This window comes from Ursus americanus, chromosome 17 (genome assembly GCF_024610735.1).
Source record: "Ursus americanus isolate L20-20 chromosome 17, mUrsAme1.1.p, whole genome shotgun sequence".
NCBI classification, from domain to species: domain Eukaryota; kingdom Metazoa; phylum Chordata; class Mammalia; order Carnivora; family Ursidae; genus Ursus; species Ursus americanus.
In genome coordinates, this window is record NC_142143.1 from 37,293,750 (window position 1) to 37,307,348 (window position 13,599).

At 35.1% G+C, this 13,599-nt stretch overlaps 1 protein-coding gene across 11 annotated transcripts in view; it reads left to right on the forward strand.

Moving 5' to 3' along the window:
• The window catches only part of PPP1R12A (protein phosphatase 1 regulatory subunit 12A), a 139,148-nt gene that overhangs the window by 36,919 nt on the left and 88,630 nt on the right, over positions 1 to 13,599 (forward strand). For all 11 annotated transcript variants that reach the window (XM_087868912.1, XM_045780013.2, XM_045780018.2 and 8 more), the window contains exon 2: positions 6,689 to 6,819. In XM_087868912.1, coding sequence (XP_087725038.1) covers positions 6,689 to 6,819 — 131 coding nt within the window. The remainder of the gene's footprint in view (positions 1 to 6,688; positions 6,820 to 13,599) is intronic.

A 13,599-nucleotide genomic window follows, 5' to 3' on the forward strand; every position in this document is an offset into this window, starting at 1 on the left:
GTAATTTATGCAACAACACCTGACCAGTAAGTGGCAGAACTGGGTGAATCCCAGACAGTGTGGCTCTAGCATATGTACTTTAAACAAAACCACTTTCATGAAAAGAAATATTACAGTGTTAGAATTTATTTCAAATGCTACTAATTTTGTAATTTTGATTTTACTCAGTTGAATTATGTAGTCACCACATTTGTTTTCATTTCTCTAGAAATGAAATTTAATGATTTTTCAAACTATACATACATGCCCCACCCAAAAGTTGTTGTTAGGCCATCGATTTTGTCTACTTTCAGCCAACGGTGTATAGACCCTTTATTCAACTCTTTGTTGTCAGGTTGCAGTTTTTTTCTTTAAAAGTGTGGGAAACAAAGTTTGTCCTTGAGCTAACTTGATGACAAGAATAACTAGGTTTCCTTTTCAGTAAAAACTGATGTTTTATTTACTTGAACTAGTTTGTTGAATTAGTTTACAGCTCAAGTTGACAAAGCTGCCTGTACTTGGAATTAAATGACAAATGTGTCTTCACACAGCCATTTGTTACTGGCAGTTGCTCTCGGTATGTATTCATGAAACACTTAAGATATACCTCCAAAATTTTCTTATCTAACATAGTGTGAGTCATTCTGTTTCTTTCCATATATGGCTTAATAAACTGACCATATTTAGTCAAATATTTAAAGCTAGCAAGTCATGTGTCTCTTAATGTGCTGCGTTAGCTTTTGATTCTCTTAGCAAGAATATTTTTATGGCCATGCCTTGCCAGTTTCTTGTATATGCTTTATAAATGTTCAGGAGAATACTTTGGACAATTTGCACCACAAACTTGAGATTCACATGTAATATGTATTTTGTGACAACATTTTTAGCGTTTAATTTTGATTAAAACATTTCAGAAATTTATTACATCTATAAACAAAGGAACAAACAGATTTAGCATTAACTGCTTTAGGTATTTTTATTGGTGTTCCTTACATTATACTGAAAACCAAATATTTAAAATCAGAATCAGCAACATCTCATTTATTGGGAATTAGCTATACGCATAGGTTAATTTTTTCAAAGAGCTAGGGGGATTGCCTTCCTAAACTTTAAAAATTAACCATTCGTCTTGAAAATCTTTTCTCTTCAGTGTCAAAGGTTTACTCATAAGATGGCAAATAAACTCTTTTCTAGATCCTGCATACCTTTATCCTCACTATATGTGACTTTGCATCTTCATACACCAGGAAATGTTTGTCACTTGTTCATATGTTAAGCTCTGGTGTAGAGCCTCCTGCAGGAAATATTCCCAGACTATCATCCACTATTCTTCCTTAGTTCTCCCTTTTCTGAGCTCCCACAATAAGTAGTGCACAGCCCTATAACTATATCATATTCCTTTTAATATAGTCATCTGTTTGTGTATTTATCTTCTGTACTAGATGGTAAGCTTCTTGAGACCTTTCTCTTTAACTGACTGAATAAAATACCACAAATGTCTTTGTTTTCTAAATAGAATATACAGATCATAATTTAATCTTAACACTTCTCTTACTATTTTCAGAATCACTTCTCTACATCCTTTCCCCGGGTGATTTCAAGCCCCACTGTATTATTACCTTAATGCAGATAATTCCCGAATTGATGTTTTCATTTCACATTTATTTTCAAAGCTCTACATCTGCACATCCAATTGGCCACTGAATATGCATGGTTAGATAGGTATACAAACACGTATAAATTCAGCATATCCAAAGCTATGAAATCATCTTTCTTTCCCCAGCCTGCTTCTTAAACCTGTAGTATTTATTTTTATGAATGGCTTCTCCCTGTCCCTCACCTTACGTAACCAGTCTTTAAGCCTTGCATATTTTCTGTTAAGTTTTTCAGTATAGATCAGTCTGAATAACTGCTAAGGCTCAGTTCAGGCTCTTCTCTTTTCATCTTACTTCCAATAATCTTTCTGAAATACTGATCTGATCATGTCACCCCTCTGCTTAAAAACTCTAAAGAGCTCTTTTCAAACATTGTATAATTAAAATTGTAAAATGTTTTCTCCTATTTGTCTCTACTGCTGAATTGAGCCAGTATTACTGATGGGAGTATTGTAGTTGGTTCTTTTTGATGTGTGGGAGTAGAAAGTGGATTGAAAACCACCTAGAGTGTCAAATCCAGTCATCCTTGCATCACATTCAGATCTTTTATGTGGAATATACTGAGGTGTTTTAGCACATAGCCTTATCTTGTTTTATAACTTACCAAAACTCTGTATACCACTGGATCATTCACTTTATTCCATGCATTTTTTTTAATCACAGTGCATTTGCCCAGTGAAGTTACTTCCAGTTGAATTGCTAGTTGAATAACTCTTATGTAATCTTTAAAACCTTGCTCAAGCATGTGCTTTTTTTTTTTTTTTTTTTTTAAAGATTTTATTTATTTATTCGACAGAGATACAGACAGCCAGCGAGAGAGGGAACACAAGCACGGGGGGTGGGAGAGGAAGAAGCAGGCTCACAGCGGAAGAGCCCGACGTGGGGCTCGATCCCACAACGCCGGGATCACGCCCTGAGCCGAAGGCAGACGCTTAACCGCTGTGCCACCCAGGCGCCCCAGCATGTGCTTTTTATTTTAAGTAAAGTCTACCCACAGCATGGGTCTGGAACTCATGACCCCAGTATCAAGAACCACATGCACTACCGACTGAGCCAACCAGGCATCCCTCAGATGTGTATTTCTTAATGAGACCTATATAGACCATCTTAGTCACAAGAAGTGATCTTTATGTCGCAATGGTATTTTAGTAGTTTTCTATCCACTACTGTTATGCTCTTATAAGATCATTCTTATTTATGGACAGGCCTGCTGTATTACAGTGTGATCCTTCCCCTTCCCTACCTTGGCTGATACAGTTTTTAGTATGTATAATATGAAGAGTAGCTAAAGGAATTTGGGATATTGAGCCTGAAAAAGAGTATGTGAGAATTCTTGGAGGGGGGGAATTCTTCATAATATCTAAAGGTTATCAGTTAAGAGAGGGATTGTATTTGATTTTGGAGCTTCAGGGACCAGAGGATAGAAATTAAAGGAAAACCTATTTTAGCATGTATGATTTAGAGAAGGATAAATAAAGTGTCTTATAATGGAGGTAATATGTAGAGTAGGCTTTCAATAAATGGTAACCTGTTACTTTTTCTTTCTAATTTGAGGTATAATTTAAAGTAAAGTATACAGCTTTGAATTTTGCAATTCAATGAATTTTTACATATGAATATGCCCAAGTAAGAATTAGAAAGATAGGACACATTTCCAGTCTTCCAAAAAAACTCCCTCGTGCCCCCCCTTCATTTCCCCACAAATTTAACTATGATTCTGAACTTAAGCACCAGAGATTAGTTTTGCCTAGAAAGCTGTAGTATATATCCTTTCTTTCTGCCTTTTTTCACTCATCTGACTCTGAAAGATCATCTGTGTTGTTGAAGGTAGCAGTGGTTTCGTCTTTTTGTTTGATGTTCTTTTCTCATTGATGTATAAGATTCTATTACATGAATAGAATCTCCTCACACACATACACTCCATGCCATTTATTTATTACTATATTGTATTATACTTTATAGTATAATATTCTGTTATACTCTTATACTTTCATAGATATCTTCAAATGGTACACTTTTACCAACAGTTTGGTTGTTTCTTCATATTAAAATAGATCTACTATTTCTCTTTTAAGAATCAAGTCTTAGGGCACCAGGCTGGGTCTCTTTGGTGGCACGTGCAACTCTTGATCTCTGTCTGGGTTGTGAGTTTGAGCCCCATGTTGGGTGTAGAGATTATTTAAAAATAATATCTTAAAAAAAAAAGAAGTCTTAAATTTTCAAAACGGCCTATTCATTGTAAGCATTTTGGAAATAAAGGAAAATTTAAAGAAAATAAAATTTTTTCTTGGTCTCACAATCAATGATAATGACTGTTAACCTTCAATATATATTCTAGTCTTTTTGTGTGCATATTTTTTAGTAAAATTGGAATCATATTAGGTAAACTGTTCTTATATTCTTTTTAAAATTTTTAATATATTGTGAGCATTTCCCATATCCCTTTATAAAGAATCATATCTTGTTTGCTTGACATTATCTTTCATTTTTTTAAAAACAATAATGAGATTCATATTAGATGGATTTATCAAAAAGAGTTTTATACTTTTATATCAATGATAAAAGAATACTGGGGTCGCCTGGGTGGCGCAGTCGTTAAGCGTCTGCCTTCGGCTCAGGGCGTGATCCCAGCATTCTGGGATCGAGCCCCACATCAGGCTCCTTCTCTGGGAGCCTGCTTCTTCCTCTCCCACTCCCGCTGGCTGTGTTCCCTCTCTTGCTGGCTGTCTCTCTCTGTCAAATAAATAAATAAAATCTTAAAAAAAAAAAAAAAAAAGTCAGAATACTGTTGTGGAGCCTGTACGAATTAAAGCAGATTGAGTGAAAAGGTTAATTAATAGAATTAATCAATCTTTAAAAAAAATTTAAATCAATATCTTTTCTCGAGGAAAATTAATGAACAAGCCTATAAATAGAACTAATATTAATTGATGCCACTGTGGATCATTAGCAATCTCAAATAACATTTTATAGACTGCTTTCTAATATAATAGTATTTTGACATTTCTTCTTTTTTTGCTACTAGATAGCTGTGGTTCTCAGATCTTTCCAAACCTTTCTTTAACCACTGCTTCTTGAAAATGGTTCTTTTCCCAAGCAGTATATACTTAAAGTCCATATGAATGTTACTTATATATTCGTTTACCATCTGCCATTTGAAGGTACTGTTCTGGGCACTATGGGACCTTGCCATTATGTTACTTATAACTTGTTCCAAGGAGAAGAATCATAGATACATAAGAATCTTAAACATTTTAGGGAATTTTAGACATCTGTAACCCACCAGCTTCCTTCCTCCACTTGAAAAATAAAGACATTAAGCCTCAAAAGATTAAATTACTTGTCTGTCACTACAAAATTTGTGGCAGAGCCAAAACTAGAGCCTAGAGTTAAAAGCCATGATTCCCTGTCAGTATTTTTCCACTTCATACTTTGTCCATAGTGCTTTTTTGACACCCATTTTTTCCCTTAGAAAATACTACTGAAGGTGTTTTCTTTTGCTTCTCTGATAGGTAAAGAAAAATTGGTTTCATTCATACAACACTTTGTAAGTGCCTAGAACTTAAGATATCCTGTTGCAGAGACTACAAATAGGTGAGAAATATGTTGATAAACTAGGAATATCTGTGGAAAGCAGTGTTAAGTGTGGAAAAGAGCTTATTCTCTTGGAATCTAAATATCTGTTAGAGTGCCAGCCTATCATCTCCCACCTGTCTGACTTATTCAAGCTGCTTAATCTCTTTGAGTCTTAGCTTTTTTATTCGTTCATCCGTTTATTAAGCCCCTACCACATGCCAAGAACTGTGTAAGATGCTGCTGATACAGCAAAATTCTTGTTCTCATGAAGGTTTATGTGAGGATAATGTGTATAAATCAGTAGAATAGATAAAGTACCAGTCATACTACCTGCACAAAGTAAACATTTATTAAAGTCCCTTCTTAGTTACTATAGGCTGCAGTTCTCGAACTTTTTTGTCTCAGGACTGCTTTATACTCTTAAAAATTATTGAAAGACCCGAAGAACTTTTGTTTCTGTGGTGTGTGTATATTACTATTTGATAATAATAGAGGTTAAAACTGAGGATTTTAAGTATTTATTAATTCATTTTAAAATAGCAATACTGTACCCATGTTACATAAATAGCATTTTAAAATTAAAATAATTGATTCATTTGCTCTTAAGGCTTGAATTCATCATTGACAACAAATACTGTTGTTTTTTTGAAATGTCAGACTTTTTTTTTTTTTTTAAGAAAATGTATGCCAAAACCCCAAATTAGACTTAAGTATAGTTTGTTATTTAAGTAGAAGTTGTGTTCCGTGGGAAAAGTGGCTAGTTCAGCTTGCATCTTGGTTGCCCAAGTGCTTTTCCTTAGAGCAGTCATTATACCTGGAAGAAGTGTTCTATCCATACTTCCTATCTTGTTCCACAGAATATTAAAAAGGTGTGTATTCAGGGGTCAAAATTTAATAAGATTTATAGGTTTTACTACTTCGTCAAGGATATTCATAAAGAAAAATAGCTTTAAAAAATATGAGTGTATAGTGGCAAATATAGTGACTGTTAGTAGAATTTTTTTGGCCATTGCTTTGATTTGTGCTAAGGCACAAGCAAGTTTTGCCACTGGTGCTTTCTGCACCCTCAAGTGAACCTGTAAAGACAGTGAAAAGGGGAAATACCATCTTAATATTATTTTGAGAATAGTTTTGACCTTGTGAGTTCCTTGAAAGGATCCCTCCCTCCTCAACAGACCACATTTTGGGAACCACTGCTATAGAGGATATTACTGGTACTTATATAATGTTTTAATTGTTATTATAATTGGTACTTATTTTTATCATCAGATTGGCATAGTCTGGTCACATACAATACTGTTGTATGTGCATCTAAGCAAGGGCTCTTACAATTTAGTTGGTACCATTAGCCTGTTTGATGGCAGTACTATCAAGATAGCAGCAGACTAAAGGAGAATATTTATGTTATAAAAGCTGCAAAGTTTATTAGGAGCGTTGATTCAAATTTTTTCTAATTGTGCTTTCTGTTTTGTTTTTAGGCCTGCATTGATGACAATGTCGATATGGTGAAGTTTCTGGTTGAAAATGGAGCAAATATTAATCAACCTGATAATGAAGGCTGGATACCACTACATGCAGCTGCTTCCTGTGGTTATCTCGACATTGCAGAGTAAGCCAGTTCTGTGTCTATTTTTGTCCATATATCCAAACACTATTTTAGATACCTGAGATTTTATAGAAATTGTTGTTACAGATAAATGATTGAGCTCTTAGATTACCTTATTCATGAAAACTATTCTTCCCAGGAAAAAGAATAAGCAGTTCTTGGGAATCTGTATATCGAGTCTCTCGTTGGAAGGTCATCTTCCGTCTCCCCACCCTCTTTGGCTTTTGGTACTTTGTATTAATATGAGTAATTGTACACTTCTCCATTCGCATCTCCTTTTGAGTACATGTAGACCATTGTCTAATGATTCAAGGTTAATACTTAGCAGTCTAGTCTATCCTTATGTAATTGTGAATTGTTAGGGAAAGCTAACAATAACTCAGGTTACTTTGTTATAGGGAGAATATGATACATAGTTCTCTAGTTCGTTAAAACATTTATACTTAGTTGTTATTAAGATTGTTTTCTAAAAATGGTTTTTAGAAAATGCAATGAGAAATGGTCATTCTTATCTACATTTGATGGTACTTTCCAAGAAAATCTGATTCTTCAAGCATTTAACAGGGAAGTATAGTTATCCTGACAAAATAATTTTTTCACTAAATTATTTCACTTTTTTGTTACTATGTATCCAATATCATAAATACATTTTATTGTTTGTCTGCTCACATCAGAGCTTATCAACTGGTAGATATTGAATATGGGAGTGCTACTCTGTGAATCTCTCTTAGTAAGCCTTAACTATTGTTATTTCTTTGTGTATTTCATTTCTTCCTCCGTGTGTATTGTAACTATGATACATCATTTTTTTAAAGATTTTATTAATTTGAGAGAAGAAGGAGAGATTGTGTGTACAAGCAGGGGGTGGAGCAGAGGGAGAGAGAGAAACAGACTCCCCGCTGAGCAGGGTGTCCGTCTTGGGGCTCGATCCCAGGACTCTGAGATCATGACCTGAGCCAAAGGCAGATGCTTAACCTATGGAGGCACCCAGGTGCCGCAATATATCATTTTAAAGGGGAGGCATTGTTTGGTAAAATGAAAATTACTCTGACCTGGGAATAGAATGTCTGAGTCACTTGAGTTTTATTACTACCTGTAACACTAATTACACTTCATCTTTTTCTTTCTCAGCCTTGATTTTTTTTTTTTTTTTTTGAGATTTATTTATTTATTTGAGAGAGTACGCTCGTGAGCATGAGAGCTGGGGGTAGGGAGCAGTGCGAAAGGGAGAGAGAATCCTCAAGCACACTCACTGCTGAGCACAGAGCCCAATGCAGGGCTCAATCCCAGGACCCTGAGATCATGACTGAGCCAAAATCAAGAGTCGGACACTTAACCAACTGAGCCACCCAAGCACCCCGGGCCTTGATTTCTTTTTCTTTATGTGTAAAATGAGGTAGTCTTTTGTCATTATAAAACAGTAGTGGTTGTTGATAATTAGTCATGGTTCTCAGCTTCCTTACTCCTTTCTCTTCTTTTTGTGCTCAAGGAGGACTTGAATCTCTTCTTCATAGAAAAAATTGCTAATGTGCATTTATCTTTAGCTGCCCTTAAATATTTGGTACTCAGGTTCTGGAGTCAAACGATGTGAATTTTGAATGCTTCCTCAGCCACACTCAAGGGGTATGACCTTGGGCAAGCTGCTTAGCTTTTATATGCTTCTGTTTTCTCCTCTGTAGAAAGGGAGAAGTATTTCTTAGGTTTGTTGTGGGGGTTAAATGAGTGATCCATCGAAGTACCTGGCACATAGTAAATACTCAATATATTATTCACTTTTGACCATTATCTTGTTTATCTTCTCTTGGGAAATGAAAACTCAGCCTTTTTCTTCAAATGTTTAATTCCCATGTTTCCTTTTTTTAATTTATGCTTCTGAGTTTGAAAAGACACTAATAATCCTACTGAATAATTTCTTCCACTTGCTTGATATGCCATTGTGTATGTTGGGATGATTTTAGCTGCAAGTACCAGTATCAAATTTAAAGTGACCTAAAAAGGTAAGGGTCTTTGTTTTACAGTATATAAGGTAGTTTAGAGGAAGGGCATTCAAGTTTATTAAACTGCTCAGTGATGTCATCCAAGGGCCTGGGATCTCTCAGTTTTTTTCTTCTGCCTTTCCCAAATATGAACTTTATTCTTAGCCTTGTCCCCTCCTGGTCACAGGATGATTGCTGCAACTCCTGAGTTATATTTTTACATATGTACACCCGAGAGCAAAATAAAAAGTGAAGTGGGAAATGGAAAGTATCTTCTCCATATCCTGTGCGTGTCAGAGAAGGGAACTTTTCCCAGAGAGTCCTGTGAGTACATCACATTTCCCCTTCAGGGATTTGCATTGGCCTGGGCTTGGTCACTTGCCCATTGCTACCTTGGGAAAAGCAAGTACTTGGCATATTCAGTGTTTTACAGATCAGTAAATAAGTAGGAGGATGGATAAGGGGTCTGCTGCAAGTGTTAATATTTTCAGTAGAATAACTACAACTTTTCATTTTTTTAAGAGGTAGGCTATGGAACAAAGTGTTTCATAGGACTTACACAAACAAAAATGACCTGGTTTGGCCAAGGTTAAGTACGGTTTTGCTGATCTAACTACCTTTCTTTAGGCAGTTTGAATTTATGGCTGTGGTATAACCAAAGTATTTAAATCCATAGTGTCTTTGAACAAAATTAAAATTAGAAGAATGATGACTTTTTCTTTTTTGATCTTTCTGCTTTTTTTAAGTAATAAGAGTGTTTATAAAAGACCATTTAACTCTGATGTATATTGACTGGGATTACTTGTTAAAGTGATGATAGTCCAAAACCATTCCAAATACATGATTTTTTTTTATTATGATATGTTAGTCACCATATCATCATTAGCTCTTTCACCAGTTAATCTCACTAATGACAGAAGTTAATGAAACCCTACTTTTCTTTGGTCTAGAAAAGTATAGCATGGTGGTTTAAGAGATAAGGTGAAGATATCCCCCAAGTGAGAATGTTTATGGGGTAGAAGGCCCTATTAATAATGATATAGAAATAATATTTATAAACAAGGAACAACCTAGGAAAATTGAATTACTCTGCTAAGTGAAGTACTTGGAGTTATATTGTTATAATCCTGGTTCTGCCGTTCACTAATTTCATGCCCTTGGCCAAGCTACTTCGTCTCAGTGATTAACATTATTTATACAATAGGGATGATCTGGCTTCTTCGTGCCTCTTATTTCTCTTACTGCTTTTCATATTTTTCACACTCTCAATACTGGACTACTTTTAATTCCCCAAACTTTTACTGCTGGTTCATATTAATGAGTCTTTGCTGGTTCCTTTGCCTTATTTCTTTTCTTAACCAGCTCCTCCCAGACTCTCAAATGCAATTACATAAGGATCACTTCTTCCAGAAACATTTCTGATATTCCCGGCTGATTTATTATCATCATCATCATCTCTACAACATATCAGATGTTTACATGCTTCAATAGGAACTGCATTATGCACAGAATAGTTCTAATTCATACCTGTTGAAATGAGAGATGAAACAAACAATGAAGCACACATAGTTTAAAGTTTTGGAGATAATTTGGATACAGTGACTTCTAAATTTTTGACCCCTAAGGACACCTGCTGGCTCAGTTGGTGGAATAAGAAACTCTTGACCTCAGGGTTGTGAGTTTGAGCCCCAAGGAGATTACCTTAAAAATAAAATCTTACCCCAAAAAATAAATAAATAGAGATGGACCTCTGTTGGACATAGTAGAATAGAGAATGTGAGATTACAGTTTAGTTTCTAGACATTCAACAATTTCACATCTGGTTTGTAGCCTAGCAGAAGCCAAGTGAATAGATGGATGATGACTCTTCATATTCTGGCTCAGTTATCTCACCTTTTCACCGAAATAATTATTCTCAACCTCCCTGCTTCGAATAAGGTAGAAGTCTTAGGAAAAACTAAAAATAGAGATTGTTTAATAATGCCCCTTCTCCAGAGTGGATTAGAGGAATAGTAACGGAGGTGAGTTTGGGGAGTATGTTACCTCAGCATATGCATTGATTTACTAAATACTGTCGGGTCAAGTATTGAAATGTATGCACTAACATCATTCTCTTCCTTCAGTGTGCTGAATTGTGTCCGTACATAATTCATATGTCGAAGCTCTAACCGCCCCCAGAAACTTGGATTGTGACAAGATAGATGCAGCCCTTAAGGAAATAATTAAGTTAAAATCAGGCTGTTAGGGTAGGCCCTAATTCAGTCTTCCTGGTTTTCTTATAAGAAAAGGAAATTTGGATGGAGAAAGAGACACCTAGTTCCTGTACACAGAAAAGACCACAGGAAGCTACACTATGAAAAAGGTAGCCATCTGTGAGCTAAGGAGAGAACCCTCAGAAGAAACATTTTAAACCTGCCAACACCCTGATCATAGGCTTCAAGCCTCTAAATCTATGATAAAATAAACTTCTGTTGTTTAAGACACTTAGTCTGTGGTATTTTTTTTTAATGCCATTTTGTTAACGGTAGCACTGGTACACTAATTTAGGCAGTATAAAATTCTTACTGTCGCATCAAGGTATTTTTCCCTAAAAATTATAGTGTTGTCGTTGAGTCGTGGTTTAAAAGTAAAATTGAATAGTACAGCTTTGGATATATTAGAAAAGGCAAACAATTACAGAGCCCCAAAAACTATGTATTTAATTTTGTGCTCCAGTATATAAGTTCAATTAGTCTTAGCTCTTTAACTATAAAGTATAAATTATATATTTAAATTATTATGTACAGGGGCGCCTGGATGGCTCAGTCGATTAAGCATCCAAATCTTGATTTCGGCCCAGGTCATGATTTCAGGGTCATGAGATCGAGTCCCATGTCAGGCTCCACGCTCAGCATGGAGTCTGCTTGAGATACTTTCCCTCTCTGTCTGCCCCTCCCCCTGCTTGTGCTCTCTGTCTCTCTCTAAAATAAATAAATAAAATATTTTTAAAAAACTAAATTATTATGCACAAAGCATTGAAAACCAAGTCCTCTGACTGAAGAAATAATTAAATGAAAACATAGGAGCTATACAGTGGCAGCATTTTGTCATTCTTTTTCATTTATTAACTGGAATATTTTTGTAAAAGAAACTTCCTCATATTTATTTAGTCACCCCTAATACAAGTTTTATAAAGGAAAGAGAGGATATAGTTTTTGTTCTTTTCCTCTATATACTGATTTTTAAAATAATGAGTTGGTTCATTAGTTACCTTCAAAGGGAACTAATTGGTTTTTTGAGGGTTAAGCAACTTCAGGAGCTCCTGCATTTAAATATACTTAATGTGCTTAATACATTGCTGTTACTATCTTTATTGATTAGTAAATTATATGTCTGTGGTTATCAAGACTCTCTTCATGTTGGCTTCTAAAACCTTGGGAAATGAACAAATAAAGTGATCTTTAAACCTTCCTTGCTATGTAGTATTACAGGGTGTTCCAAACTCATTTTTTTTCCTGCCCTGGGTCTGGAATTGCCATTTCTCCAATGAGCTCTGTTCCTTGTGTTAGAAGTGCTCATTGCTACTGAGTTGGTCATTGCGTCAAGTTCATATTTGGCACCAAGGTGTTTTCCTTTACCCTCTTCTATCTTGTATCAATATTTCCTTTCTCCCTTTATTTCATTGCCAGGAGTTGTAGTATTAAAATAACACAGAATTACTAATTTCCTTCATTATATATTACACGTACATTACACTACTTATAACAACAATACCACTAACAACAACAATATGATTACTGAAAGCAGTTTGAAGTTTTGTGTGAGGGCAATTCTTTTGGTCCTTAAGGTATTCCGACTTCAAATACACCATCAAATTACTGTGTGTTGGAACACTTGAAATAGTTCTTTTCTGTGTGGTTATGCCACCAACTAGATACACTATTAGGTTCATTGTTTATTTATTTTTTAGAGTTTGCTTTTTTAAATTTAATTTTGTTTTATAATTTACATAAAATACTGAGTTCTAATGGCAATCCCTTCTATCCTGTTTCCTTCTATACTATTTTGCAAATTTTATATTTTATCCCAGTTTGTTTTTTAATACAAGTATCATTGAAAATATTATTTCCCCTTGTAGGTAAATGATAGAATACCATATACGTATTTCTTCACTTGCTTTTTCCACTTAACAGTCTATTCTGGAGATCATTATATAGTGGGGTATATAGAGCTCTTTCTCATTGTTCTATTTTTAGGTTTGAGGGCTCCATTGTATAGTATGTCATTGTAGTTTATTCAGTCTGTCCTTCTTGGTTGACCAAAGAATGCTATCTATTTGAATGACTCTAGTTTTAGCCTTGGAATTGTTTTTTCATTTTTGCAAATCATAGGAATTTTTATGTTTATGTGAAAAATTTTGTATTTGAATAATAAAACTTTAAAACAATTTGTTTTATTAACGTTTTGGTTATTGATGTGGTTATTCTGAAATCTTTTTGTATTTTAATTTTATCACCACTTTTCTTTTTTAGGCTTCTACCACAGATATTTAGGAGTGCTTTTTTGGTTTTATTCATTTATTTGAGAGAGAGAAAGAGAAACTGCATGCATGAGCGGGGGAAAGGGGCACAGGGAGGAGGTAGAAGAAGAAGGAAAGAATCCCAAGCAGGGGCATTCAATGCTGAGCAGGGCCCAGTGCAGGGCTTGATCCCATGACCCTGAGATTATGACCTGAGCCAAAATCAGGAGTTGGAAGCTCAACCAACTGAACCACCCAGGCATCCCTAGGAGTGCTTTTATCTTGAGTAGCTTTGGTGTTTGCCATAAA